A 26,233-nucleotide genomic window follows, 5' to 3' on the forward strand; every position below is an offset into this window, starting at 1 on the left:
GCTTGTGGTGTCACCGTGTTTGTGATGTCACAGTGCTTGTGGTGTCACCGTGTTTGTGATGTCACAATGCTTGTGATGGCACAGTGCTTGTGATGTCACCAGACTGACCATGTCCCAAGCTGAGCACCCGGCTCTCCACCTTGTCTTCAGTAGGGTTAAAAATATGCTGCATACAGCACAGCCAGCGCTCCATGGGTCAATAAAGCACAAATTGCACTGCATGAAGGCAAGTCTGTACTCTTCTTCCTTTGTCATGTCTGAGATGAAGGCTGGGGTCCGGCAGCAATTTTGCAGGGCTGTAGTGGCAGTGCTCAGTCACAGCTTGAAGCAGTGATTGAGCACCTGGTGGGAAGGCAGGGCCAACCCAGGGCAGCTCAGGTGCACGCAAACCCTTCCCAGACATCAGTGGAGGGTTGGCAGCAGAGGCAAGGGTGCCCGTCTGGAGATCCCTGCTATCTGAGGCCTTCCAAAGCCCAGCAGCTTTTTTCCTTTCTTTCTGTTGTCCCCAACTGCTGCACTTGGGCAAATCCTCACTTGCTGCAGCCTAGGACTTTGCCACCTTGTTATTACTGCTGTGCTTTCCATTGCACTGTAGCATTACACAGGGGAATGATGACAATTCATCATCCTCACTGAAACGTGTGACAGAATCTCACAAAGAATCAATTTCCCCTGGAAACAGCCATTGGGAAGGGCCTCGTTTGAGCTGGGAGCTCCTCCCCAGCCCAGCTTTTCTGCTGAGACTCCTTCCAGCAACCCCGCAGCACCAAGCCCAGCTCACCTCTTTGTTCAGGTCAGTCTGAGCTGTGCCCAGGTCACACACACACCGCAGCGGTGCTTCTGACGGGCAATTGAAGGATACAAGAAAAACGGAATCCACTTCACTGTAGGTGGTAAGGGTTGGAAGTTGGACTCTGAGAAGGTTTTCAACTCCTTGTAAGGCACAAAGTGATGGGATGATTTCCCATGCCTGCAGAAAGCCAGATCTGCTCTGCACCAGGTGGCTGAGTGAAACAAAAGCTGTGCTGCCCATTCAGAAGCACGTGGGGCACGGGCATGGAGCCGTTACACACCAGCACGTGGGATGTGAACGTTCCTTGGGCACTTTTTCCCCATCAGAAGGGAAATCCCTTTTCTGTCATGCCGTATCCCTACCCGTCCTCAAGGGTTGTGGGAAGGCTGCAGAGGCTCTGCACAGGAGAGTGTAATTTCTCCTCGGTTGGTGCAGGATATGGTGTGACCTCTGGGAGCAAAGCAGCATAACGAATGTTGCTGCGTCCCAGTGCATCAGCCGCCCTGCCTTGAACTTACTTTTGCTACCTGATGAAGGTGATATGCTTAAAGAAGTGCATCAACCTCTGCTCAACTGCGAATGCATGGAAGCCCTGTTGCTGTCATTGCCTCTAGAAATGCATTATAAAACAATATAGCATAGCATAGCAATAACTTTTTGTGGATTTTATTACTGCTACAAATGGCTAAAAAGATAAAGAATGCAAAAGAAAATACGATGGCATGTATGTAACTGTTCTGTAAGCGCAATTTCAGCACAATTATCATTGTTAAGCCTTCCACAATAAAGAGAATCAAATCCCTCTCTCAAGCAAAAGAAATACAATTTGGTGGTGACAACTGAAAAATAAAAGTATGTGCAGGATAGCACAGGCTTTCTGCAGGCAGCATGATCTGTGTAGAAATTTGATGAACATATCTTGCTCCATAGAGAGGCAGTAAGCAGCCAAACTGTACAGCAGTGAAGGTCGTGAGGTTTGTTGCAGGAAGGAGTCTTTGGTTCAGAGAAAGATGATAGGACTAAGTTTTCAGCTTCCAGAAGAGAAAAACACTGGACTGAAGGATGCTTAGCTGCCTTTTAATAGTGTTTCCATTGTCTTCAGTGGGATACTAGGTTGCTTAAATCTAGGAGAATCCCTAAGACAAGTCTTGGATCATGGTCACCCCTCTGCAACATTCCCTTTGTGGAGATAATGCTGACTTGTCGAAGGTTAGTTAGCAACATCATCTGAAGACCTCCTTTTGGAAGGACATGGGTGATTACACCGAGGACATTACTAATTATGCTAATGAAAATAAATGAACTGAATATAAGCCTTATGAGGAGCGGTTGAGAGAGCTGGGGTTGTTCCGTCTGGAGGAGAGGAAGCTCAGGGGTGGCCTTATCGCTCTCTTCAGCTACCTGAAGGGAAGTTGTGGTGAGGTGGGAGCTGGCCTCTTCTCCCAAGCAACTAGCAATAGGACTGGAGGGAACGGCTCCACGCTGCGCAAGGGGAGATTCAGGTTGGACGTTAGGAGATACCTCTATTCCAAGAGCGGTGAGGCTGAGGCACAGGCTGCTCAGGGAGGTGGGGGAATCACTGTCCCTGCAGGTGTTCAAGGAACATGTAGATGCTGAACTGAGGGACGTGCTTTAGTGGGAAACATTGGTGATAGGTGAACGGTTGGACTGGATGATCTCAGAGGTCTTTTCCAACCTTGATGATTCTATGATTCTATGATATAAACAAAGCCAGGCTGCAGGCACTGCCCTACAGTACAGGAAAAAGGAACTCTAAAGCCTATGGCACGTCTGAGGTGAGAGGGAATAACAAGCTTGAAGCAGTTGTTAACAGACTCAAAGATGAGTCCTTTGTTGGTTTCCTTTGTTCTTTTCTTCACCTATTCTGTCCTATTAAATGTCTTTATCTCTACACGTGAGTTTTGCCTTTCTCTGGTCTTTCTCCCCCATTGCACTGTGACAGAACAGCTGTGCAGCGCTGGGCTGCCTGCTGGGTTAAACCACAGCAGTTCTTAACCCTAGTCAGGTTCTGCAGCAGTAAAGAGGAAACGCTTCTGCTCTTTTCCCCCAGCAAAGGGCTGATGATCTTGGAGGTCTTTTCCAGCCTCATCAAATCCGTGATAAAGCCAGTGGGAAATTTGACCTTGTTTTGGTGAAACTAATGCATCGGCCTGGTTTGATGGCGGTGAGGTGAGATGTCAGGGTGTTCGTCCTCGGGGTGTTTGTCAGGACTTCATGGAATTTGACCCTCCTCGTGCTTCATCCTTGAAAATAGTTGTTCACAGCTTGTGTGTGTGTGTGTGTGTGTGTGTGAGAAAGCAATGGTGTGAATAAGGTGTGATTATGAAGGGAGGGGTATTTCGTATTTCTCTCTGCTAAAAGAGGTCAGAGACGTGAAGTTGAATATCTTTGAGTTGAATAGCTGATACAAGCCCATGTGTTCCATGTGGAAACCTGCAGGTAACAGAGCTCCAAACGTGAGATGAAAACAGAGAAACTGAGACACAAATAGACCAGAATTGATGATTTTTTTTAAAGTCTTCAAACCTATTTTCAAATTCCTTTGTGACACTTAGAGAAGCAGGAGGGAATCGGGCAGGAACACGTGCATCTGAGCCCTTTGGCTGCACGAGCAGTGAAACAGACATTGTTTAGATGTTGTCCTGAGGGACGCGGTTTGGTGGGCAAATGGTGGTGGGTGGGCAGCTGGACTGGATGATAGTGCAGATCCTTTCCAGCCTGGGAAGATGAGGCGTCGTGAGCCACTCTTAAAAGCAGTGTGTGTGGAACCCGAGGAAAATGCCCTTGCACGTTTTGAGGCAAAAGATAAAAGCATCCTATCGCGACTCCAGCATATCTTGTGAGGCGAAATGGTTGAGGCTGAAGATGGCGCCACGGCAACAGAGCCCTCGAGAGGGGGCAGCGGGAAGGGCTTGCGCTCCGCACGCATGCGCTGTGGCCGCCGTGCGCGTGAACCGCCAACCGCCCCAATTCGAATTCGCATCCTCGTCGTCCAATCGCGGGTCGCGGGGCGGGAACGGCCCCACCTCCCGTCATCCTTCCGACCAATCAGACGGCGCGCCGTGTTTAAAAAGAAGTGCGCGCGGCCGGTAGGCGTCGCTCAGCGGATTTCGGTCCGCGGCGGAGGGGCGGAGCTGTGGCCGCCCCGCGGAGGCGCCGCTTGAGCTCGGCTGGGGCGGAGTCAGCAGCCTCAGCCTCACGCTCGTTCCCTGACCCGCGCTGAGCGCCGAGGGGGCGCGGCCTCGTGCGGTTATCGCCGCCCCTCGGTCGGAGCCGGTCCGGGTGCGGCGATCGCTGCGTGCGCTCGGTCTGCGAGGAGCGCCGCGATGAAGGCGGGCGGTGAGTGCGGGCCGCGCGGCTCTCCTGCGTTTTTTTCCCAGCCTTTGCCCCTCGGCTCCGTGCGGGTCCCCGTGAGAGGGCTCTGCGGGCGGCACGGGGGGCTGCGGGGCCGCGGCGGGGGCGGGCAGCTCGGATGGCGGCTGTGCGGGGGGGGTCGGAGCGGGGCGGCGGTTCGACCCGAGCCGCGGCGGGCGGAGATGCGGCCGTGCCCGCTCCGTGCCGGCCGGCGCTGCTCCCTGCGGGGCCGTGAGCCTTCCCGGGCGTCGGGCGATGGGCGAGAGGCGTTGAGCGCCTCCGCCGGAAGGTCACCGCGAGGGGAAACGCCACGGAGCGGCGGCGGCCGCCTACGGACGGTCCGATTCCTCCGTGCCCGGTTCGGCTCGTCCTTCGGCTTCCCGATGTTCGTTTGCTGAATCGCGGCGGGCTTTGGGGCTCCCGAGTGCAGGCGGAGCTCGGGCGGCCGCAGCCCTGTGCCGTCCCAACGGATGGATGGATGGAGGCGCTTCGGGATTTCTGCCTTCTGCCGGCGTTATTCGTGTGCTGCTCCCTGCTTGGCCTCGTCTCTGAGCTCGTTTGCTTCTCCTGGCCGATGTGTCCAGGGCAAACTCCCAGCTAGGAGCGATGTTACTGGCGTTCCCCCGGTCTGTGAGCGCTGCAAGATGCTGGAACGGGCTCTGAGGGCTCTGCCGGGAGCAGCTCCTGAGAGAGATGGGCTTTGGACTCGGGTACTTAGCGGGCCTTACCTTCCTAATCTTTTCGGTCGCGGTCCAAGGACTGTTATCTATTGATAAGGAGGAGTTGGAGCGTGGGGGAGGTTCGTGCAGTTGCAGCAGTGGCAGCTGAACAAAACGCAGCCGAATGATGGGCTCGGAGCAGGGCTGTGCTGTGCTGGGTGTGTGCCGGCCCTACTGGGCACCTGGCTTCAGCTGGCTGAACTGAACGAGTCGCTTCTTCATGGTTTGGCCTCACAGCGTTCTGTGCTGCGTGCCGAGTTGCTGCGGTTGCTGTGCATGAAGAACTGCCCTACCTCATGAAACACACCTTCTGTATGCACCTTTTTTCTCTTACTGTTCTGTCACTAACTGAGGTGTTTTTGTTTTTCAGTGGTTCACTGCCGCTGTTCCAGATGTTTCTCTTTCCCTGCCAAGCGAAGGATAAGAAAACGGCCCCGAGTCCTGACATTGCTGAGTCTGCCTGAGGATGTTCTGCTCCATGTTCTGAAAGGCCTTCCTGCTGAGGACATCCTTTCGCTCAGAGCGGTGAGTGCCGGCCCCTCGTGCAGTGCACAGCCTTATTGCTGCCCCCGGGAGCCAGAGCTGCACGTAGGAACGCCTGCATCCAAGGAGATGTGAGGAGAGCCACGAAGTCCATGCAGTAGATAGATATCTGCTGTGCTAACAACTTGATTTCTCACTGCTCTAGCCTCAAAGACTCGCAGCAGTATTTGTGTGTTCTGTGTGAAGTTTCTGTGGGAATTGTCCTTCCAGCTCAGTGTGACTGGAAAAGTGAATTTGGTTTGGCATCTCTTCTGTAGTGATGGGTAGACAGGAAAAGAGTGTTAATGAACTTGTGTTTAGTTACCTATCTAAGATTGGATCACAAACTATTTTTCTGTTGGTTCCTTTATTTTAACAATTATTTGATGCTCCTCCTCCTACATTGCAGGTGCATTCCCATCTTAAATACCTCGTAGATGATCATGCCAGTGTTTGGGCATGTGCAAGTTTTGAAGATGTATGGCCTTCTCCAAAAACTCTGAAGGTGTTTGAAAGGTGAGCTTCAAAGGAATGCTGATGCTTCAAGTTGCAGAGGAGGGCATTTAATGCTACACCTACAATTCCTATCAGTCTTCACTGTAAGTGGCGGAGCTGACTGTCCTTATTTGTAGAAGTCTGCACAGAGTGATGAGGGTAGCGAACTTTATGTTGAAACTGCAAATAATAATGGCTTTTTTGTTAATTGGAGCAGGGCCTACAGCATACATGGAAGCTGTTATTCTGAGGGCATTACTTTTCCTGGTTTGAACATAACTCATGAACTGAAATTTGTTACTGGTGCTTCCATGTGAACAAGCGAGATCAAAGACTGCAGTTCTAAGTCTTGATTTTTTTTATTTTTCATTTTTTTTGCTAAACCAATGTAGTAAAAAAAAAAAAGTAAACTTCAGTATTAAAGCACGTGCAAAAGGAGAATACCTTTTTATCCATCTGATTTGAAGGAGATGGGTTGACTTAAATGTCATGCTAATTGTTCTGCTTCTAACTATTATGCTTGCTCTGATGCATGTATTATCTACTTTCTGAAGAAAGCTGTTATCTGAAAATAGATCTGTGAGGGAGGAGCACAGGAATTGAGGCATGTCCTTGAGGATGCAAGTACCTAAACCTGCTTTCTTGCACTTGGGATGTTTCATGGGACTGGGAAATGATTCCTGTGAGCTGTCAGATTGTCCTGGGACAGATGTATGAAAGTATTGCAGCAAGAAGAGCCACATCATAACTCATGTGTAACTTCTGTAGTGAAATCAGGTGTGCTTGTGATCAGTGAACAACAAATTCCTGCCAAGCCTTCACTGCAGTAACTTGTCAATAGGTGCTTCCACATCAGACTTCAACCTGAAGTATCTTCTCTGTTCCCTTTTAGGGCTGCTGAAAGGGGCAACTTTGAAGCTGCTGTGAAGCTGGGGATAGCGTACCTGTACAATGAAGGCTGTAAGTGTGCAAGCTTTACTTGGGTCCCCGGGGAAAATGGCACAATTGAAAGATACACAGATGAGCTGATGGCTTAATTATAGATACAGATCAGACTAATTGTCTCAGTTTTTACTGGTTATCTACAAAGCTATTTCTTTTAAATACTGATGGTTTTGTGCTCAGATTCTAGAGCAGTAATGTGCAGAAGTGGTCTGCTCTCCTAAGTGTATGGTTAGGTTTCACTTGCTGTCGTGCCTCTTCAGCTTTATCTACAGTGTGACTGAAGAACTGTACAGCAGCAGACTGTTAGGTGTTCAGTGATAGCATGGCACACAGGGCTTCTAAAACTCCCAGATGTGCCCATGCATAGCTTTTGAATTTGCACTGAGAAGTAATCTTTTGTAAATTTCAATTGAACTCTGCTACGTCCCTGGTGTGCTGGATGAATTGAAAGGGACTGATGGTTGATAGGAGGAGCCTCCTTGCTGAAGGAGACTTGCCTACCCCTTTGTGCAGTGCCAGGAGTTAGCAAATACACCAATGCTCAAAGCAGTGTTATTGTAGAACTTCTCTCAGGCTTAAGATCTTATGTCCTCACAGACTAATTGTAGTAAGATTTTTTTTTTTTCCCTCCTTTTGCCAGCTCCATGACTTGTAAAGCTTTACGGAGTTCAATCTTTTCCTGGAGTTTCACTGTTCTCTCGACTGCCAATACCCTGTTGTGGATGAACTCTAACCTATTTCTGACTTTTTTTTTTGTACAGTGTCCATCTCTGATGAGGGCCGTGCAGAAGTGAATGGATTAAAGGCATCTCATTTCTTCAGTCTGGCAGAGCGGCTGAATGTGTGTGCAGCCCCATTCATCTGGCTCTTTATTCGTCCTCCCTGGTCCTTGACTGGAAGTTGTTGTAAAGCTGTGGTCTATGAGAGTCTTAAAGCAGAATGTCAATTGGATAAAGTAAGATTGCTTTCTGCCTTTGACTTTAAGATAGGTTGGGAACTGCACTGAGCCCCTTTAGAGAAATGATTTTTGCTTCCCCAGGAAGCTCCTATTCTCCCACTGCTTAAAAAAGTGTGAATCAGTCGTTCCAATGAACTTGCTGCCAAACTACAGTGTGTCATGATTGACAGAGGCAAGTGCTGTCTGTTCTGAGGCATTCAGTACTGTCCCAAAGATGACAAAGAAAAGCAGAGGGGGAAGAATGGAAGGCCAACCCAATTTTAGTCTGGAATACCTAGCAAAAATTGCTGTTGTTCTTTGTTTGTCTTCATCAATGTTTTATCTTTTTTTTTTTTCTTTTTTTTCCAGGCTCAGAAAGGATCTATTCTGTACTGCTTGGCTAAGGTCTTGAGTCTCTTTGAGGTGAGCAGTGTTTCTGATTTGTGTGTTTGGGGATTTTGAAAATGACTTCTTTGCTAATGTGGTTTAGCTTGATTTTGAAATTATAATAATGGTAATATGAATGTTTTTGTATTCCTCAAGTGGCCTAAGGTATTTCTACTCTCATGCATTTTACTTACTGGTTGTTTTAAGGAATGTGGTCAACTTACTCAATTTTAGAAATGGTAAAATTAATTTTGGCTTGATCATGGGTTTGCTGTGTGGTCAGGTCTTAAAGCCTTTCTTTCATAATACGAACCAAAAGCAACCAAATGCAAATGGCCTTCAGCAGAATGCAGGTTAGAAAGCTTTCCTATAGCTGAGGGAAATCTCCATTTTCAGCCAGTATCTTTCAATGCTGAGTGGGTGTTGGAGCAGCCCTTGCAGTCTGAGGGGGCTCACAACTTTTGTAGTTTACAGAACAGAGTTTTCTGTAGTTTCTGAAGCATTAAGTTTGGCTGGACAGCATAAATACCATCGTGCCTTTTGTCCTTAGGATGAAGAAAAAAGAAGAGAGTCTCTTGAAATGTTTGAGGAGTCTTCGAAGCAGGGTTGTTTAAATAGCTCCTACCTCCTTTGGGAAAATAACAGGAAGGTTGCTGTAAGTAATTTTCCTTTTTTCTTCTCTCAAAGTATTTTCATTATGTCTGGACCTTTTATCACATGCAAGGAACATACTTGATACATTTTCCTCAGATCTTACCTTCTTCATTATGAAGAAGAGCACTAAAAACACTCAGAAATGAGCTCTTGGTATTTAAAGCCTGCAAGTCTACATGCCTTTGTCAAAGAACTGCTTGCACCTCTGCTACATTGACTCTACTAAAGGCATGGGCACTGCTGGTCAGGCTGCTCACTCTGAGCAGGGAGGCTGCCTGCCTTGTCACTAATAATTTCGCAAAACTCATATATTGGAATCCCAAGTGACCCATCTCATTTCTTGTAAGACCTTGGGCAAGAACTGAAGGAAGTTTTTTAAAAGCAATATCTCTCTGAGAGAGAAACAGACTGGTTGCTGGAATAGTAGATGTACCTACAGGCTGTGTTTTTTCTCTGGATGTTAGTACTACAGTCCTGCTTTTTAAGTAAAGGTGATGGTATTTGATGGTATTCTTCTCTGTAGATGTTAGACCCTGGTAGATACCTCCAAAGTCTCAGGAAGCTACGGGACTATGCAGCAAAGGGATGCTGGGATGCACAGGTATGTTTTTCTGGTTGTGTTGCTTTTTTTTTTTTTTTTTTTTTTTTGTTCTTGGGGAATTTATTTGCTTTTTTCCTATGCTGTCACGGTAGACTTAAGCCTCTCCTTCCAGAAACATGGTCAGAATTGCTGAGTGATATCTTTGTGTGCATATCTATTCGTCACTAATCACTCTTTTGAAAAATGCTGTACTTCTTTGGTGTGATCCAAGGATTGAACTAGTGACAGATAAAAAAGCCTGTCCCTGAATAACACATACAGTGTTTAGCATTCAAGCTAGACTAAGAACCAATTCTGCTACCAGTTCTTTCAAGATTTTCATTTGTTTGCTATTTCCACCAGAAAAATTACAGGACCATTCTCTACTGCTTTAGTTTGCATTTGGTAAAAGTCCTTTTTTGTGCATGTGCTTTTTCCTCTACTACAGATAGCTTTAGCCAAAGCTTGTGGAAATGGAAACCAACTAGGATTAGAAGCAAAATCTTCCAGTGAAATGGTGGCTCAGCTGTTTCAAGCCTCTCGTCCTATCAGCAAGCAAAATATCTTCACTGTGCAGAAAAAAATAAATGAAACAATGAGGTAAAAACTCAAATCCAGAAGTGAGGCCACACAGCAGAAACCACTGTTTATTTCTATTTGCATCAGTGAAGGGGGGAAACATCTAGAATGAGGCCTGTGAAAGATAAACTCTTTAGCTTTACCCATCTGCAGTGTGCAATCGGAGAAAGGGATGACATTTTGCAAAGGGTCAGAAACCTCACTTCATGCCCAAGTAAAGAAGTGAATGGAGGGGTGGGAGGTTGTGGGGTTTTTTTTTTTTCTGGACTGTAAATACTTTGCATTTGTCAAGACTGACAGTTTCCCACAGATCTGGAGACTCTAGTTGGCTTTCTGGTTTGTAGTTGCTCTCCAATTTTCTTAGGTGGCCTTTGGACTCCCAGTTGATACACCTCACCTATTGTGTGAGTGCACATTACTTGTGAAGTGAAATGAGAAGCTAACTTACGACCTGAGATGACCACTGACCCTTCAGAGCATAACAGGCCTCTGGCTACAAATCCTTATCTTGGTGCCACGTGTTGTTTTTCTGAAAACATCACCTCCTCCTTTTGTTGAATTTCCTAGTTTGGCACTGTTGAGTAGAGAAGGGATTCAGATGACCAGACACAGGGAGGGTGTTCAGCACTACTTTGGATGGCTTTTAACTGGGCAGGTCATGTTTCTCTCTTTGCCATCTAGGTACATCCTGGTTGACTGGCTGGTGGAAGTGGCTACCATGAAAGACTTCTCTTGCCTATGCCTTCACATGACAGTGGGGTGTGTGGACCGTTACTTGAAGCTGAGACCTGTGCCCCGGTATCAACTCCAGCTCCTGGGAATAGCCTGCATGGTCATTTGCACACGGTAGGAGTTCTGATGATGGGGGTGGTTACTGAGATTGTTCAGACTCATTTGTGCAGCTCAAGCTTGTTTTTTCTTTTTTTTTTTCTTTCCCCCCAGTACTGGAAAGAAACCTCTCCACTAACTGCTGCTTGAACTGTTTTCACATACAAACTCTTCCAGGCACTGCAAATAGACATCTAATATTTCTCAAACATGTTTTTAATACAGAAATAACTCCACAGTAGCAGATAAGCTTAAGCATTCCATTCCACTGAGAACTGAAGTCTTTCATACTCGCATTAGCATGAGTAACCCTGTGTAAGGAACAGCAGTGTTCTGTAGTTTCATCTGTTATGCTCAGATGAGCAGTGTGGTGTGTTGGAGAACTATTCTTCTCCGTTAGTTACCTCAATGTCTTGCATCCATAAGTGAAGAATTAGGAATGTTTTAGTTGATAGTTCCAGCATAAAGGTAAAAACAAATGAGGAGCTGCTGTTCCTTCTTTCACAGCTTGTACCTGACTTACAAAGTTTACCTTACAAAGTTTAACCTTAAATCTTTAAGTTTAAAAACCTTATGGAGTTTAACCCCTTGGTTATCTTGGATACATTTACTGGCCACAAAAAATAGTGCATAGGTACACAAACTGACTTTATTCTGGAGCTAACTGTTAATTATACTTGATATTGCAGTTTTATCAGCAAAGAGATCTTGACAATACGGGAGGCTGTGTGGCTAACGGACAACACGTACAAATATGAAGACCTCGTCAGAATGATGGGTGAGATCATCTCTGCCCTAGAAGGAAAGATAAGGGTAAGTTTGGAAAGTGGATGGGCAATTTTATCCCTGGGGCTGCTGTTGAAGTGGATCTCTAGTATAAAAAGAACAAAGATGCTATTGTAAATGTTCCCCGTGGAGACTGCACATTTAAGAGCATGCAGATACCAAACCATCTGCCTTCCTGTAGAGATTAAAACTTGAGTTTCTTATGGCACATTCAGAGGTTGTTTATTGTTTCACTGGGGATTATTTCAGTGTTAGCATAGAGTTTAAAATAATACTTGATAATGAAAGCAGTGTCTTGTGAGTACAACTGTGGTCTAAATACTTGGTGCTTGAATTATATTGCCAACCTCTGTTCTCCTTTGTGTATTAGATACCTACCATCGTGGACTACAAAGAAGTACTGTCAAACATAGTCTCACTGGAGAGAAGAACTCTTCACCTTTACAGCTTCATTTGTGAGCTGTCTCTCCTAAACACGAGCCTTTTCGTGTACTCCCCAGCTCGGCTGGCTGCTGCAGCACTGCTGCTGGCTAAGATGCTGCATGGCCACGGTAAGGAGCAGCCCGTTCAGTGGAGCTGCAGCAAAGTACATCAGTCTGCCTTGTCCCTTCAGGGAGCTCTGTGGGCAAGGTGCCCCAACCACCCTGAGGAGTGTGGGAGAGGGGGACAGGTGTAATATGTGAGAATGGAGTTGAGTTCAGTCTATAGCAATGCAATAATGTAAGCCCTGCATTTAAATGAGACTGAAGGTTTTTGCCCTTATCTATGCAGTAGAATTCTCTTTAGGTAGCTTCAATTTCTCAAGTAAGCCTATCCTTGAAGCTAATTCTGAACTTCAACTGTGTACAGGCAAAAGCTCCTAAAGATCATGCTTATGTGATGATAATCTTTATCCCATTAAAAATTCTGTCTGACTATAGAACTTGCAAGCTCTGTGAAATGGTAACACCTGTTCCCTTCTCCAGCACATCCCTGGACCAGCCAGCTGTCTGAGTGCACTGGGTTCTCTCTTGAAGACCTGTTGCCGTGTGTGCTGCGCCTTCACCAAAAATGGTAAAACTTTGGGAACTCTTCTGGGAGTGTTTTTGTATTCTGGCTCTCGTAGCCCTGCTGTAAGTCCTTCCAAAGGGAGGAGGTGGCTTTAGCAAACTGCTTTACTCCCCCTACTACAGGGCACTGAAATCTGGGGGCTGGTTCAGTGGCGGCTGTTGCGTTTGTCTTGACAGGCAGTGGCCCTGGGTTACAGAAGCCCTGGTGCTCCCCAAGCCTAGCAGGTTTCAGCTTGCCAGCACCGCTATTTTCAGGTGATTGTGACCAGCTTTTTGATGAGCTCCAGAAGAAGTTCAGTAGCAAAAATAATTCATTTCTGAAAGGCTAGAAGTCAAATATCTCAAGAAACAGAAAGGGAATTAGATGCTTGTATGCTTAGCAACTCTGCTGAGATGCCAGTTTCCTCAGCACAGAGCTGAGGTGGACAGAGGGAAAGTACTTACATTGCCAGAATTTGCTAACAATGTTTTATATAATCCATTCTAAGATTAAAGCCCTGGTCTTTCTTTTCAGTTTCCATGATGAGGTCCCTAAGGATTACAGGCAGGTGTCTTTAACTGCAGTGAGACAGAGATTTGAAGATGATCGTTACGATGAAGTAGGCAAAGAAAAGGTGGGTTTGTTCTTCTGTTTGCTGAAATCTGACACCTAGAGCAAAAGCTACTATGTGGCAGGGTGTTCAAAACTTCCAATAAAGAGAAGTGGGTTTTAACTTCAGGTTTTGGAAGTAGAGAATAGCTGGGTAAGGTTGGGGCTTCTAAATTTCATCTGCTGGGACTCTAACTGCTGTGTTTAAACAGCAGTTCTAGGAAGGACTCAGCAGGATAGCTTTCTCCTGGACAGAAATAAAGATAAATAAGGATAAAATAGTTGCTTCTTGGCAGAGGGAATCACATGGTCTAATTCTTAACCCTTTGTTTTTCAGGTGATGAGCTACAGCCAGCTCTGTTCACTGCTGGGTGTGAAGCAGGAGGACGTGAAACCCAGTCCCCTGCACACAAATGTCATAGAAATTAAAGCTTTCTTTAGCTCTCCCTCTGGAAAGAGATCTAAAAGGTGAGTATAACTCATGGCTGTAAAGGTCTATGAAGACTTGCATGAGCCTTTCCTCCCCTCTGGCATCCTGACCTTCCATTCTTTCTGTTGTTACCTTGGCTGACATGCCTATTAGAAGAGCTGGAGAAGCAGACTTGGCTTTTAATGTGTGACTTCTGGATGCTCTTGCTACAGGAGGAGGGAAGACAGCACTCAGGATGACAGGGGCAGCTTAGTGACTACACCTACAGCTGAGCTATCCACCCAGGAAGAAAGTCTTCTGGACAGCTTCCTGGACTGGAGTTTAGATTCCTGCTCTGGTTATGAAGGTGATCAGGAAAGCGAAGGCGAGAAAGATGGAGATGGTAAGACTTTTAGTCTTATTTAAAAAAACAAAACAAAAAAACCAAACAATAAAAACCACAGATGAGAGAACTCAAAATCTGCCTTTCTATCTTTGCATAAAATTCCTTCTGGGACACCAGAAGAGCCTAAACTGCAGCTGGGGAAACTCTCCTTCTTTCCCCCAGTGGTTATAGTTGTTAAACTTCTAGGAGTACTTTTTTTCTCTTTACTGCTTCAGAATATAATGAAGGATTTTATAGCCATTTAGCATTTCCAAGACAGTGTTTTTTAGATACTGCTACAGCAGTAACCAGCCTTGAATGGGATTGCATTGTAGCCAGTGTTAGAACACTGTCAGCTGTTTGTCTTACTGACACACAGGCTTTGGCCTCTCATTTTCCAAGCAGTTGCTAGACAGTACCTCTCCAAACAGGTTGAGAGGGAAATACTAAAATATTTTAATGAGGGTAAACTCTACTCTTACCTTCCTCTCTCAACAAGGTTTACAGTTGCACTTTTTTTCTCTGCTTGACTGTTAGAATTTGGGCAACACGAAGCTAACTGGCCTTTTCCTTTTCTCATCCCTCAGTCACAAGTCCCAGTGGGATCTTGGATGTGACAGTAGTTTACATGGATCCAGCAGAGCACTGCTGTCAGGACTCCAGTGATGAGGACAGCCTATCTGTAGAGTGTCCTGGGCACACAGCACCACCGAGGAAGGCCAGGACACCAGATGAAACTCACAGAGTTTCAGCCTGTGTTGCCTCAAATCCCAGCTGGGAAGGGAGCTCCGGCTACTCTTCTGTCAGTGGTGCCAGTCCTACATCTTCTGTGGAAAGCAGCTGCGGAATACCTCTCAAACCTACCTCAGCACTGTCTGGTGGCAGTGCCATGAACAAGGAGCCATGCCTTCCTCCCTACCTGGAATCACGTTTACAACCAGTGCGTGCTAGAGCTGGTGATAGGAATTCTGCCCGAAGACAAGTCAAGCGCAAAAACCTGGCAGAACACAGTGAAGAAAGGGTGAATTTGGGCTTCTTAAGCCTCTGATTTCATGCTTCTCTAGGTTTTCTGGAAACAGCATTTCTGTCATAGCTGTACAGGAATGATAGTGAATAATTGTCAATACCTCCAGAAAGAGCCCTTTCCCTTAACTTTGCCTATTCCTACCACATTCTATAAGCCTGTCTCTTAATTCTGTATCTCATTTCTGGCCTTTTTCCATCCTTTAAAAAAAAAAAAAAAAGCAGTTAAAGATTTCTTATTTTCTGATCCTCTCCAAGTTTCATATACTGAGACGAATCTTAACTTTACAGCTTGTGTCATACCTCACCAATTATTCCTTGAAAATGACCTTGTCCTCTCCCTTGCTTCACTGTGAGGCCTGGCACCATGAAAGAAAGAAATTACTTTGGTCACGAAGTTACTGGATGTAACACTATGCTTGAAGTTGATAGACCTTTTTGCGGTTATGCTGCATTTTAACTTTAGCCAGGTACTGTTTCACGTCAGCTGGTGCTTCCCTCTTCTATGTATATATCTTCTGCTGCACTGATTTAAGGTTTTTATAGATACAGTCAAGAGGTAAATGAAGGCTCATTGCAGGTCTGAGCTTTTTTTTAACCTACCTCTCATGGTTTTAAAAACCCTATTTGACTCAGGCCTTAGTTGCCATGTGTTCCTTCCCCTGAAATGTTATCCTCCTGTGCCTTAATGCTTCACTGCCCAATGCTACAGTACTGTGAACTGTTAGCCCATGCTGCATCAGTGTGGTTTAACTGCCACCTCCAGCCCGTGGCCCACCTTCATTGCCTGTTTTCCTCGTTATTTCCATGAATGTGGCCTTCAGTAAAGCACACCTCACTTGAACACTAGAAGCAGGCAGCAATGCAGTAAGGGCAAACTGTCTTAAAGCCCTCATTTAAGCCTTGCAACTGCATCCTAGTCCACAAGGGGAGCATATGCTTTTCTTATTAAAACTGCAATCTTCTGTACTGTATCAGTAGGGCTTTGAAGGAACTTCCTACACTGACCTCAGCCTAGCCATCCTGGCTTAAAACTCCTTCAGCCTGTCTACATTCAGAACCTGTCTACATTAGGAAAATAGTTTTCTTTTTATGTGTTGGTATTTTTATGTTCATTACTTGTTTTTAAGACTTTCATGAATTGACAATGACTTTAACACTGGAACTGGACTCCACAACTTTTCCTTTATCTAGAAGTTACTGTGGCAGGTGGCAACAGTTCAGATAGGATGTAGTTTTTTTTTTTTTATATATGTATAAAATTTGTTTTTACATCAATGAATGGCTCCCTGTATTGCTTTTAAGGCTGGTATCCATTCACTTATGCTGAACTGGGGGATGAAATCTGTTTACATCCATACCGTGAGCAGGTGGGAGAGCACTCTGCACAGAACATAACATGAGACTCAAATCACAAATCTGCTGCATTGCCATGAGGAAAAAAAGCCAAAGCACAGCCTTGAATATTCTCCCAGTAACCCCATGCTGCAGGCTGTGTGTGCTTTCCAATAAGTTTATTATAAAACAACAGTAGATAAAATCTCTCACATCTTTTGGAAAAGCTTCACACTGCAGAAAGCTCTGAACTGTGTTGTCCTGTGCAAGTTTCCTTGACCTAAAAGAAAAGGGGACAAAAGGGGAACATAAATCAGTTTGTACAGTCTCCTCCCTGTAACTCAAGAGAAAGCTGAAACACCATGGAAAACATGATGAAATGGCAGGGTAGAAAGGTCTTAAGCTACAGCAAGTGGAGATTTGCTGAGATAATAGCAACAGTGCTCTATTGCTGCTTGGAGTGCAGGGGACTGGTGCTGTGTGCTGCAGCAATCTGAACTGTGGGCACTTACTTAGGGCACTACCATGATATCCACAGAATCATAAGCTGAAGCTTTCAGCATTTGCAGTGGCTTTTTGAAGAGCTGCCGCAGGGCCTCATAGTTTGGCTTCTCCTCATATTCTAGTGCCATTACTTGCTGCAGGTAGCTCTGAAGGGCAGCTGCAAAACACAGAATGTCACCACATGGACCGACACAACCCATCACCTTCACAAAACTGACAAGTAACATTTCCAGACTCCATTCCCTGCACAGAGATCACTCCTCAGCCTTGGCCAGCTGCAGAGAGAGGAAACCTAAACCTGGGCTACAGTGGAAGTGCAGCCAGCAGGTCAGGGAAGGGATTCTCACCCCTCTACAGCTACAGAAAGACCTCAGTGCTGCCCTTCAGTACCTGAAGTGACTATGGGAAAGATGGGGAAGGAACTTTCTACAAGGGCATGAAGCAACAGGACACAGGGTAATGGCTTTACACTAAAAGAGAGACTGGCTTTAGATATAAGGAAGCAATTTTCCACTATGGAGAGGAGGCCCTGGCACCACTGTCCTGAGAAGCTGTGGATGGATGCCCCATCCCTTGAGGTGCTCAAGGCCAGGCTGGATGGGGCCCTGGGCAGCCTGAGCTGGTGGGAGGTGTCCCTGCCCATGGCATGGGGGAGGGTGTCAAACTAGATGCTGAGGCCCCTCTCAGCCCAAACCATTCTATGAAAACAAAGAACTAATATTAAGGTTAGACAGGATGGAGAAATGACCTCAAGCCCCAAATTCTGCATTTTTAAAGCCACTAGGACACTGGCCTCTTCAGCAAGGTTTATGAACATAGATATAACAGGTAGCAGCCTTCTTCGCTTTGCTACAAACAAGGGCTTTGTTCTTAGGAGGAGCCTGGCAGCTGGTCTGTGCGCTGCTTTGTCACCATCACCACCAAGAGTCATCCCAGTTAGCACCCCAGTGGGAGGAAAGCTCTGGCTTCAAGTATGGTCAATCCCCCTTCCCTCCCCAAGAGGCCTCTAGGAAAGCAAGCCTGCACCTGGAATCGACCTCTGCCTGCTGAAGCACTGCTGGAGAAGGCATGTCACATCATTTTTGTACCTGGAAGAACCAGTGCAGAGAGCTGTCAGAAGAGAAGCAATGGAGCAGGCACTGAAGCATCCTGTCTTTGACAACAAGAACAAAATACAAAAAAGGCCAAATTCAGATGGTCAGGTTCTAAATGCTGCTGAGATCTGGGCTCACCAATAACCCTTTCACCCGGGAGATAATATTGGCCACCTGCTTCCAGTGTGACTTTCCAATGGGATTTACCCACACCACAATAAAGAGAAATCGTTTGATCTCAGTCCTCTTGTCACAGAATCGCCCTCAGTGTTTCCTTCTGAGCATTTCCCAAAAGAGCAGATGAATACTCCTACATTTCTTTCTTTTCCATCACAGTTTCTACTTTGTCCAGCTCCTTAGACCAAGGCAAGAAGCCGCAGAGCCATTTCAGAAGACAGTAGCCCAGAGATTCCAAGTCACTCCGTCGAGATGGTGCTGAAAGAAGAGAGATTCACATGCTGAAAATGGATTGGGAGCCATCCTAGAGGAGGTCCAGGCTAGCACCTCTCCAAAAGAGCACTTCAGCACTCATGGCACATCCTTGGAAGTATCTATTTCAGAGACCCAACCAAGTAGCCAATTTGAACATCCTTCCCGCTCTCTGCTTCAAGGTCAGAGTGGAGTCTGTTTTGGGCAGGGATCCAGCCTAGCTTGAAGCAGATCCCATCTAAGCCAGCATGAAGCAACCCAGTTTTCTATTCCTTGCACACTTGCAGGAGCCACGACTCCAGATGGAGCAGGAACACACCTGCACCCCTTGCTACAGTCGCTGAGTAACCTGGCAATTCCCAACACAGCAGCCTGGAAAGAGGTTTGAGGAAATAGGCCAAACAGAAACTGGGTTCCAGGTGCACATACACACCTGGAAAGCAGCAGTAACAAGTGGCAGCAGGAAGCCCTAGCTTCAGAGAGCCCTGATACAGAAACAGCTTCAGGTGGGCTTTTTACCAGCTTGTGTCAAAAACAGACTCACCTGCTCCCTTGTGGCTGTCCTGGCTGATAAACTCTATCGTGCCCTCATGAGGAGTCCTGCTGCCTTCACGCCTAGCCACATGCTTCCCTTCTGGGCAGTAACGGAAGGCGAAGTAGTAGCCTGCTAGGGTCACCTGGAAGACAGCAGGAAACACACATCTGAGCATTACTGCTTAGGGCAAGGACTACAGGCTGTGCATCTGCTCTGCTTGCTCCACAGAGGTCTCTTCAGTCAAAGCCTGAATCTTCCCTCTGAGTAATCCCTTTATGGCACACTAGGTGGCTTCTAAGGTTCCCTGCCTTCGGGTGTTAAACCCATGCATCCCCCAATCCTGCACTGCTGCACCTGAACACTGCATGAACTGCATTGCTCCCCTGCTCAAAAGCTGCTCTGTCCCACTTGTATGAGCCCAACTCAGCTGCCATTTCCTTGCAGCACTGCTCCCACTCAATACCTGCGTGAGGTCTGCTGGGTTCACATAGATGTTGTCAGCTGTGATGTCCCCATGCACATACTCATTTTCATGAAGGTACTCCAGGCAGTCCAGCTACAGATAAACAGAAGAGCAGAGTGTATCAGACCCACACAATCCTCACTCAGCACCCAGGCTTTCACTGTGCTGAACCCTGCTATATGGAGGATACATGAGCACCATGTCCCACAGCCTCTGATTTTCAAGGTTTCTTTCACCCTCCTTACTTCAGACTCCTTCTACTTTACACACTGCTCAACAGACGCTACTCAAGTTTACAACAGGCTCTAGAGATGCTACTTTAAGAGCCAGCAAACCCCCTGGATTAGCTTTAAAGTACCTTTAAAAGATGAGGGAGGAAGTTATATGCCTTTCCTTAGCAAGTCTTTTGGAAAGCGTTGGCTCCCTACGTACCAGCCGGACTGCAATCTGAAAAGCTGCCTTCTCATTCAGGTGTAAGTTGTCATTCAGAATGGACTGAAGAGATCGCCCTAAATCAGAGAACACCAAAAACCTACAAAAGACAAGAATGTAGCAGTGCCTGCCTGGTATAAAAGCCCTGCAACCAGGATTAGACACCCCCCACTACTTCACACTGACCTGGGCAAAGCTTTCCTCACTTAGATAACAAAAGTTCCTTGTACAGGAGTTTGTTGCAGATACAAAGTCTGTCTCTTTTTTTTTTTTTCTTTTTTTTTTAAAAAAAAAGTTTACAAGGCAAGAATAAGGTGTCCCTGGGCCAGAGGAACAGAAGCTACAAATGCAATGGCTACACCAGCAACCCAGGGACTAGAGGAAACAGGATGGTGAGAGGCAAAGCATTTGTTAATAAACTAGGAGCAGCACATTACATTAGGAGCCCAGGGAACAGCAAGAAAAAGGACAGTGCACAGCAAGGAGGGAAGAAGGAAAGCCCAGGAAGATGGCAGTTGCAGACAGAAGAGCTCAGCTGTGCCCTTTACAGAGTCACCTCACCTGTATTTATCTGCATGCAGTCCAAAGCCAAGACAGCTGGGGATGCCCAGCAGGGGCAAAGAGTGCAGCTTCTTCCACTTCTCCACTAGGAGGGAAAAGAGTACGGCAGATGCCAAGCTGTTTTCATACTGATCTGCCCGAGAAATGCCAGCCTAACGTGCCAGAGTGTTGGCATGTCAATGCACACAGCACTGCAGAGCAAGAATAAGACAGCAAAGATGCTGGGAATACCAGAGCAGGCTACAGCATGTGCTTGCTGTGGGGCTACATACAACAGCAAGGGGAGAAGAGAGAGTCAGGAACAGCGATGGAGAAGCAAATTCTACAAACAGGTCTGGGAAGGACTTGATTACAGCCCTCCCAGAAGCGTTCATTTGGCAGGAATCCCCCTATCGTGTCTGGTCAGCTTTGTTGACTTAACAACCTGAACGTGGGCAAAGTAAATACTTGACAGCAGCTGACAGAAATGCCCACAGAGGGGACCCAGAAGGGAACAGCAGCCCGTCAGGCTGCGTGACAATACAGCTAGGGTTGAGTAGAACAAGAGAGCTGCAAAATGCCAGTGCTGTGGTTTCTTAAGGTACACTGCTGGAGAGCAGGCTCAGGGCTGAATTGCTCAGCACTGGCACAGAGGAAGAAGCAAACTGGTTTATTCTAGTGCAGCCTTCTGAGAGACTCAGATAACAAAGGAGAGATGACAGCTTTCCTAACAAGCAGCCTAGTCCTCACCCTGCCAACGAGCACCAACCTCTGTCTTTCTTTGCAGCTCGCTGGAAAAAGTTCTGTTCATTGTAGATCTTACTGTCTTTGACATCCTGAAATAAACAGAAAGAAAGTGCATTACTTCAGCTACATACTTCCTGCTAGGAAGGGAAATTTGGACACGATTGCTACAAAACCTTCACTATACATTTGAAAGAACTTCCCCTGTCCCACCCTCTTCAAAAAAAAAAAAAAAAAAAAAAAAGCAAGAGAACAGAGTTTGGGTCTCATCTCGCTGTTTAGCGCTGCACACAACTCCAAGCATCAGCACAAAGCAAGGCAGCAGCTGCCTCACATCTCAAGCACCACCACTAAGAAGCATGTGGGTTAACAGCACCTAAACAATGCAAACCAGCCCAGAGTGAGCTCCAGTCCTGAAGCTGTTGCATTAGGAGCCAGAGGCAGCCTTCTTAGCCACAGCATGAGGAGGTTATTTCTGCAAGCAGGTGAGTCCAAAAAGCAGCTGTTCTGTTTTATGCTAGCTGTCAGAAAACAAGACAAGCAAGAAAGTCTGTAGTCACCACATTTCCCACATGTCTGGGTGATGCTGAATTCTTAAAACCCATCTTTTTTACAGCAACCAGCATTACTGCTCTTTTAGTGCTGCTGCTAAGAAGTGACCTGACAGCTCACAAACCAGTACACTAGTCTGAGTGCCCACAGACATTTCTGTATGTATACATGTGTACTCAGCACATCGCAGACTAACATGGGAGGGATGCTGTGCAGGGAGGAGGTGGGCGTTTCACACCCTGCTGTGTTTGATACCACAGGTCCCACCCATGAGGGGCTCTGCTTTCTGCAGGATCAGCAGTCTCCAGACAGCACAAATAACCACATCTCCAAAGATATTTTATCATGCATCTTGCCTGGAAAGCCAATGTGAACTGTCAAACCCAGGAACTGAAACACCCTCTGGTGCAAAGCCAGGAGGTGCCAAAGGTGTTGAGTTGGGAGCGTTATGCTCACAAGCGAGCAGAGCTCCCCACCTGCTGGTCCTACTTCAGTAGCAGTTAGGCGTCTCTTCCCATTAATAACACTGCTTTCACTCCCTGACACATTACTCTGACAGCAGAGCGAGTAATTTTACAAGTGCATGTGAGTGGGCACCACTACAGCCCCCACACAGCCATCATTCATCCACCAAGCTGCAATCACAGAGCAGCTATTACTGAAAATACCACATTTCTGAAGAAGCCGACCCGCTGGCAAGTGCCCAGGGATGTAAAGATGTGCTCTGGCATTGTCTCTCAGTGCTGGTTCATGGCACTGCCTTGGCACAGCCACCAATTCTGCCATCCCCAGCTTCCCCAAGACTGCAGCAGCATTTGTGCACGTCATACCAAAACAGCACATCTGACACTAACAAAGCAGGAACCTCACACCACTGCATTCGGTTTTGGAGATCACTGAGCCTGCTGGATGAAAGAGGCAATCTCCTGGGATGAAGGTTTTCTTTTGTTGTTTTAAATTAAATCCTCCTAATTGTTTTTGCAGCATTAGGGGAAGAGCCAACCAAGAAGCTCCTGGGAAGTTTTATCTGTTCCCTAAGCAATGGGACCCTAAGCTCCCTCACTTCTCTAAGGGATACACCCATGGTAACAAGGACAGTGAGCCAGCGCCCACTCCATGAGACAGCACAGCTTTGGCCTCTCAGAGTACATTCTCTGCGTTCCTGAGACACTATGGTGATACAAAGCAGACAGATCAGGCCCAGGATGCAGCACTACACACTATTCCTTACCCAAGCGTATCAAAACTCACAAGTTTGAGGGAGAATCTTTGCTTTTGAGGGCAGGTTCCAGATGCTGACTGTGCTGTGGAAGGATGGAACAGATGTGGTTACAGAGCACAGAAAAGAGGTACCTGCAGCGTCAGCTGCATCGCTCAGCACCGCCTGCACAGCTGACTTCTACTGATCCTCTGCTTCTTTCTCTTGATCTTTGCAAAAGCATCCTCTGTGACAGAGCTTACCAGTGCAGCCTGGCACAAAACAACTCTTACCTTGCTCTGGGAGCACAGCACCCTGACATGGCTGCAGGTGCAGCTCTGCTCAATTCACGTGAGCATCTGGAGCTACAGTAGTGTGGGCTTTGAGGGTGGCACGTAAAGAACAAATTGTTAGCAGAACCTCCAAGGCACCCACCATTAATTTGGTGAGCACTCCCTCCAGCTCACTTTGTAGTTTATCAGAGCTGGATGAGATCAGAGTACCTTCCCCCCCCCTTGTGGGTGTCACAGATATACGTGACAAAATTCCCCCAGCATTCTCACCTATTACCTCGCCCTGGAGAAGCTTCTGTTGTTCTGCCCTTTACCCGAATGCTACACACAGCTACCTGCTGCTGCTCAGCCAGAGTGTGTCTCAATGACAGCACAATACTCTTCCCTTCTTCTCACACCACGTTTGCAGATGCACAGCCTGCATTACGCAGCAGTGAAAGTGAGCATAACGATGCTAAAGCCAAATATCAGGCAAAGCTTTGGAGTGGAGAAAACTCATCCTGAGCAGCGTCCAGGATTGAAATGTCTCCCTTGGAAGCCTACAGCTGGTCAGGCGTGCATTCGGGGAGCAGCCCAGCACCCAATTGTGTTCCTGCCTGCCCCAAACTGACCCGCAACACGGAGAAGTGTGACCCGCAGGGCAGCAGCAGCGCAGCCAGGCCACTTTCTTCCGAGACGCACAACAGCGTGAAGCGCTCGGTGCCAGCGTCTGCGGTCCGGAGGTCGCGGGGTCCCGTCTCCCCCCCTCCCCGCGGCTCGGGCTCCCGCCCGGTCCCGCACCTTCGTAGAGCAGCCCGCAGCCTCCCTGCTCCAGCAGCCGCCGCAGCCTCCAGCGCCCGGCGCCGCGGTCCCGCAGCTCTTCGCCCTCCGGGAGCGGCTCGGCGGGGCCGGGCCGGGCCTTGCGGGGCGAGGGGGAACCGCGCCGCGCCGCGGGACACGGCGGGCGGGGCGGCGTGCGGGCGGCCGGCGGGGAGAGCACCGACACGGCCGCGCTCCGCTCAGCCCCGGCGGCGGCCGCGGGGTTCGGGGCCTGTAGCGGCGGCGGGCCGGCCGCGTCCCTCGGTGGCGGCGGTGCCGGCAGTCTGTCGCCGCAGGCCGGGCAGAACCTGAAGGTGGGCTCCACGCCGCCGCCGCACTGCGGGCAGAACCGGGTCACCCTGTGGGCACAGCACACGACGTCACGGACGGACCGGAGCGGCACGGCCCGCCCGCCCGTCGCCACCACCTGTGGCAAACGCGGGGCGGCTCCTGCTGCGGCTCCTCTTGCTCCTGCTGATGCAGCTGCTGCTGCTGCTGCTCCGCGCCGCCATCACGCGCGGCCCCGGCCGCCGCACGGCCCCGGCCGCGGCTCCGCCGCCCGCAGCCCCGCATCGCCATCACAGCGCCCTGCTGGAGCGCGGCGTGCGCGTGCGCACAACGAGAGGCGTGGGCTGCGACCAGTGCGGTGGGCAGGAAGGGGAAATGGAAAGGGAGGGAAAGGGAAGCGGAAGGGGAGAGAAAGGGAAGGGGAAGAGAATAAAAAGGAAGGGAAGGAACTGCACTGTCCCTGCCACCTCGAGGCCTTCCCAGCTCTGGCCAAAGGGAGTCCTTCAGAAGCCACGCCGGTTGCTGGGGCTGCTTCCTGCACAGCACCTCGGCCTCCAGCTCCCTCCTGAATCCCCCCATCGCTGTGTTCCCCTATAAGCCTCCTGCGGGCCCCAGTGTGAGTGCTGGGCTTCAGCATCAATTTATTAAGCGCCACAGTTATGACATATACACACACATACACACATTACTTTTTAAAACAGTGTTAATTTGTGTCACAGCTCTGTAATTCCAATGGTTGTTGCCTAGGGAGCAGTGATCACAAGCTGACAATGTTCAGTTTGGGAAGAGAGTATCTGGTAATCCAGAATATGAAGTGATTTATCAAGACAAAGTGCACAAGGCCATTAGGAACCAATGAGGAAACTGGTGGGAAAAGGTGGGCAGTGAAGAAAGGGTGAATTTGGGCTTCTTAAGCCTCTGATTTCATGCTTCTCTAGGTTTTCTGGAAACAGCATTTCTGTCATAGCTGTACAGGAATGATAGTGAATAATTGTCAATACCTCCAGAAAGAGCCCTTTCCCTTAACTTTGCCTATTCCTACCACATTCTATAAGCCTGTCTCTTAATTCTGTATCTCATTTCTGGCCTTTTTCCATCCTTTAAAAAAAAAAAAAAAAGCAGTTAAAGATTTCTTATTTTCTGATCCTCTCCAAGTTTCATATACTGAGACGAATCTTAACTTTACAGCTTGTGTCATACCTCACCAATTATTCCTTGAAAATGACCTTGTCCTCTCCCTTGCTTCACTGTGAGGCCTGGCACCATGAAAGAAAGAAATTACTTTGGTCACGAAGTTACTGGATGTAACACTATGCTTGAAGTTGATAGACCTTTTTGCGGTTATGCTGCATTTTAACTTTAGCCAGGTACTGTTTCACGTCAGCTGGTGCTTCCCTCTTCTATGTATATATCTTCTGCTGCACTGATTTAAGGTTTTTATAGATACAGTCAAGAGGTAAATGAAGGCTCATTGCAGGTCTGAGCTTTTTTTTAACCTACCTCTCATGGTTTTAAAAACCCTATTTGACTCAGGCCTTAGTTGCCATGTGTTCCTTCCCCTGAAATGTTATCCTCCTGTGCCTTAATGCTTCACTGCCCAATGCTACAGTACTGTGAACTGTTAGCCCATGCTGCATCAGTGTGGTTTAACTGCCACCTCCAGCCCGTGGCCCACCTTCATTGCCTGTTTTCCTCGTTATTTCCATGAATGTGGCCTTCAGTAAAGCACACCTCACTTGAACACTAGAAGCAGGCAGCAATGCAGTAAGGGCAAACTGTCTTAAAGCCCTCATTTAAGCCTTGCAACTGCATCCTAGTCCACAAGGGGAGCATATGCTTTTCTTATTAAAACTGCAATCTTCTGTACTGTATCAGTAGGGCTTTGAAGGAACTTCCTACACTGACCTCAGCCTAGCCATCCTGGCTTAAAACTCCTTCAGCCTGTCTACATTCAGAACCTGTCTACATTAGGA

General features: G+C 47.6%; 2 protein-coding genes across 2 annotated transcripts; one reads left to right on the forward strand and one right to left on the reverse strand.

Moving 5' to 3' along the window:
* The first annotated feature begins 3,995 nt into the window (after window positions 1-3,995).
* Window positions 3,996-16,333, forward strand: LOC100538801 (cyclin-F). Its single transcript, XM_085237368.1, has 17 exons — window positions 3,996-4,153; window positions 5,258-5,412; window positions 5,819-5,925; window positions 6,797-6,864; window positions 7,611-7,804; window positions 8,156-8,209; window positions 8,724-8,828; window positions 9,351-9,428; window positions 9,856-10,007; window positions 10,668-10,832; window positions 11,504-11,627; window positions 11,971-12,151; window positions 12,566-12,653; window positions 13,164-13,263; window positions 13,576-13,706; window positions 13,881-14,050; window positions 14,620-16,333. Exons 1-17 carry the CDS (start codon window positions 4,141-4,143, stop codon window positions 15,078-15,080), a joined length of 2,346 nt encoding a protein of 781 aa, XP_085093494.1. The 5' UTR covers window positions 3,996-4,140; the 3' UTR covers window positions 15,081-16,333.
* Window positions 16,334-16,552: 219 nt separating this feature from the next.
* LOC104913511 (VRK serine/threonine kinase 3) lies at window positions 16,553-24,631 on the reverse strand. Its single transcript, XM_085237369.1, has 12 exons — window positions 24,400-24,631; window positions 23,955-24,331; window positions 22,935-22,987; window positions 21,157-21,223; window positions 20,409-20,493; window positions 19,848-19,947; window positions 19,416-19,508; window positions 18,962-19,094; window positions 18,303-18,423; window positions 17,921-17,982; window positions 16,903-17,051; window positions 16,553-16,670 (listed from the first exon to the last, which is right to left on the reverse strand). The coding sequence occupies exons 1-11, from the start codon at window positions 24,549-24,551 to the stop codon at window positions 16,903-16,905; spliced, it is 1,392 nt and encodes a 463-aa protein (XP_085093495.1). The 5' UTR covers window positions 24,552-24,631; the 3' UTR covers window positions 16,553-16,670.
* Window positions 24,632-26,233: the final 1,602 nt, after the last annotated feature.

The sequence above is a fragment of the Meleagris gallopavo genome, chromosome 16, assembly GCF_905368555.1.
Source record: "Meleagris gallopavo chromosome 16, MGAL_WU_HG_1.1, whole genome shotgun sequence".
Taxonomy (NCBI): domain Eukaryota; kingdom Metazoa; phylum Chordata; class Aves; order Galliformes; family Phasianidae; genus Meleagris; species Meleagris gallopavo.

Excerpts from the sequence above, each read along its gene's own strand:
- LOC100538801 (XM_085237368.1), top strand. Across the intron at positions 10,008-10,667 it reads AAAATAAATGAAACAATGAG|GTACATCCTGGTTGACTGGC; the intron begins GTAAAAACTCAA and ends TTTGCCATCTAG. Across the intron at positions 13,264-13,575 it reads ATGAAGTAGGCAAAGAAAAG|GTGATGAGCTACAGCCAGCT; the intron begins GTGGGTTTGTTC and ends TTTGTTTTTCAG.
- LOC104913511 (XM_085237369.1), bottom strand. The coding sequence starts at position 24,551 with ATGGCGATGCGGGGCTGCGGGCGGCGGAGCCGCGGCCGGGGCCGTGCG. Across the intron at positions 22,988-23,954 it reads CTGCGGGCTGCTCTACGAAG|CACAGTCAGCATCTGGAACC; the intron begins GTGCGGGACCGG and ends ATCCTTCCACAG. Across the intron at positions 19,095-19,415 it reads ACCCAGCAGACCTCACGCAG|GTGACCCTAGCAGGCTACTA; the intron begins GTATTGAGTGGG and ends GCTGTCTTCCAG.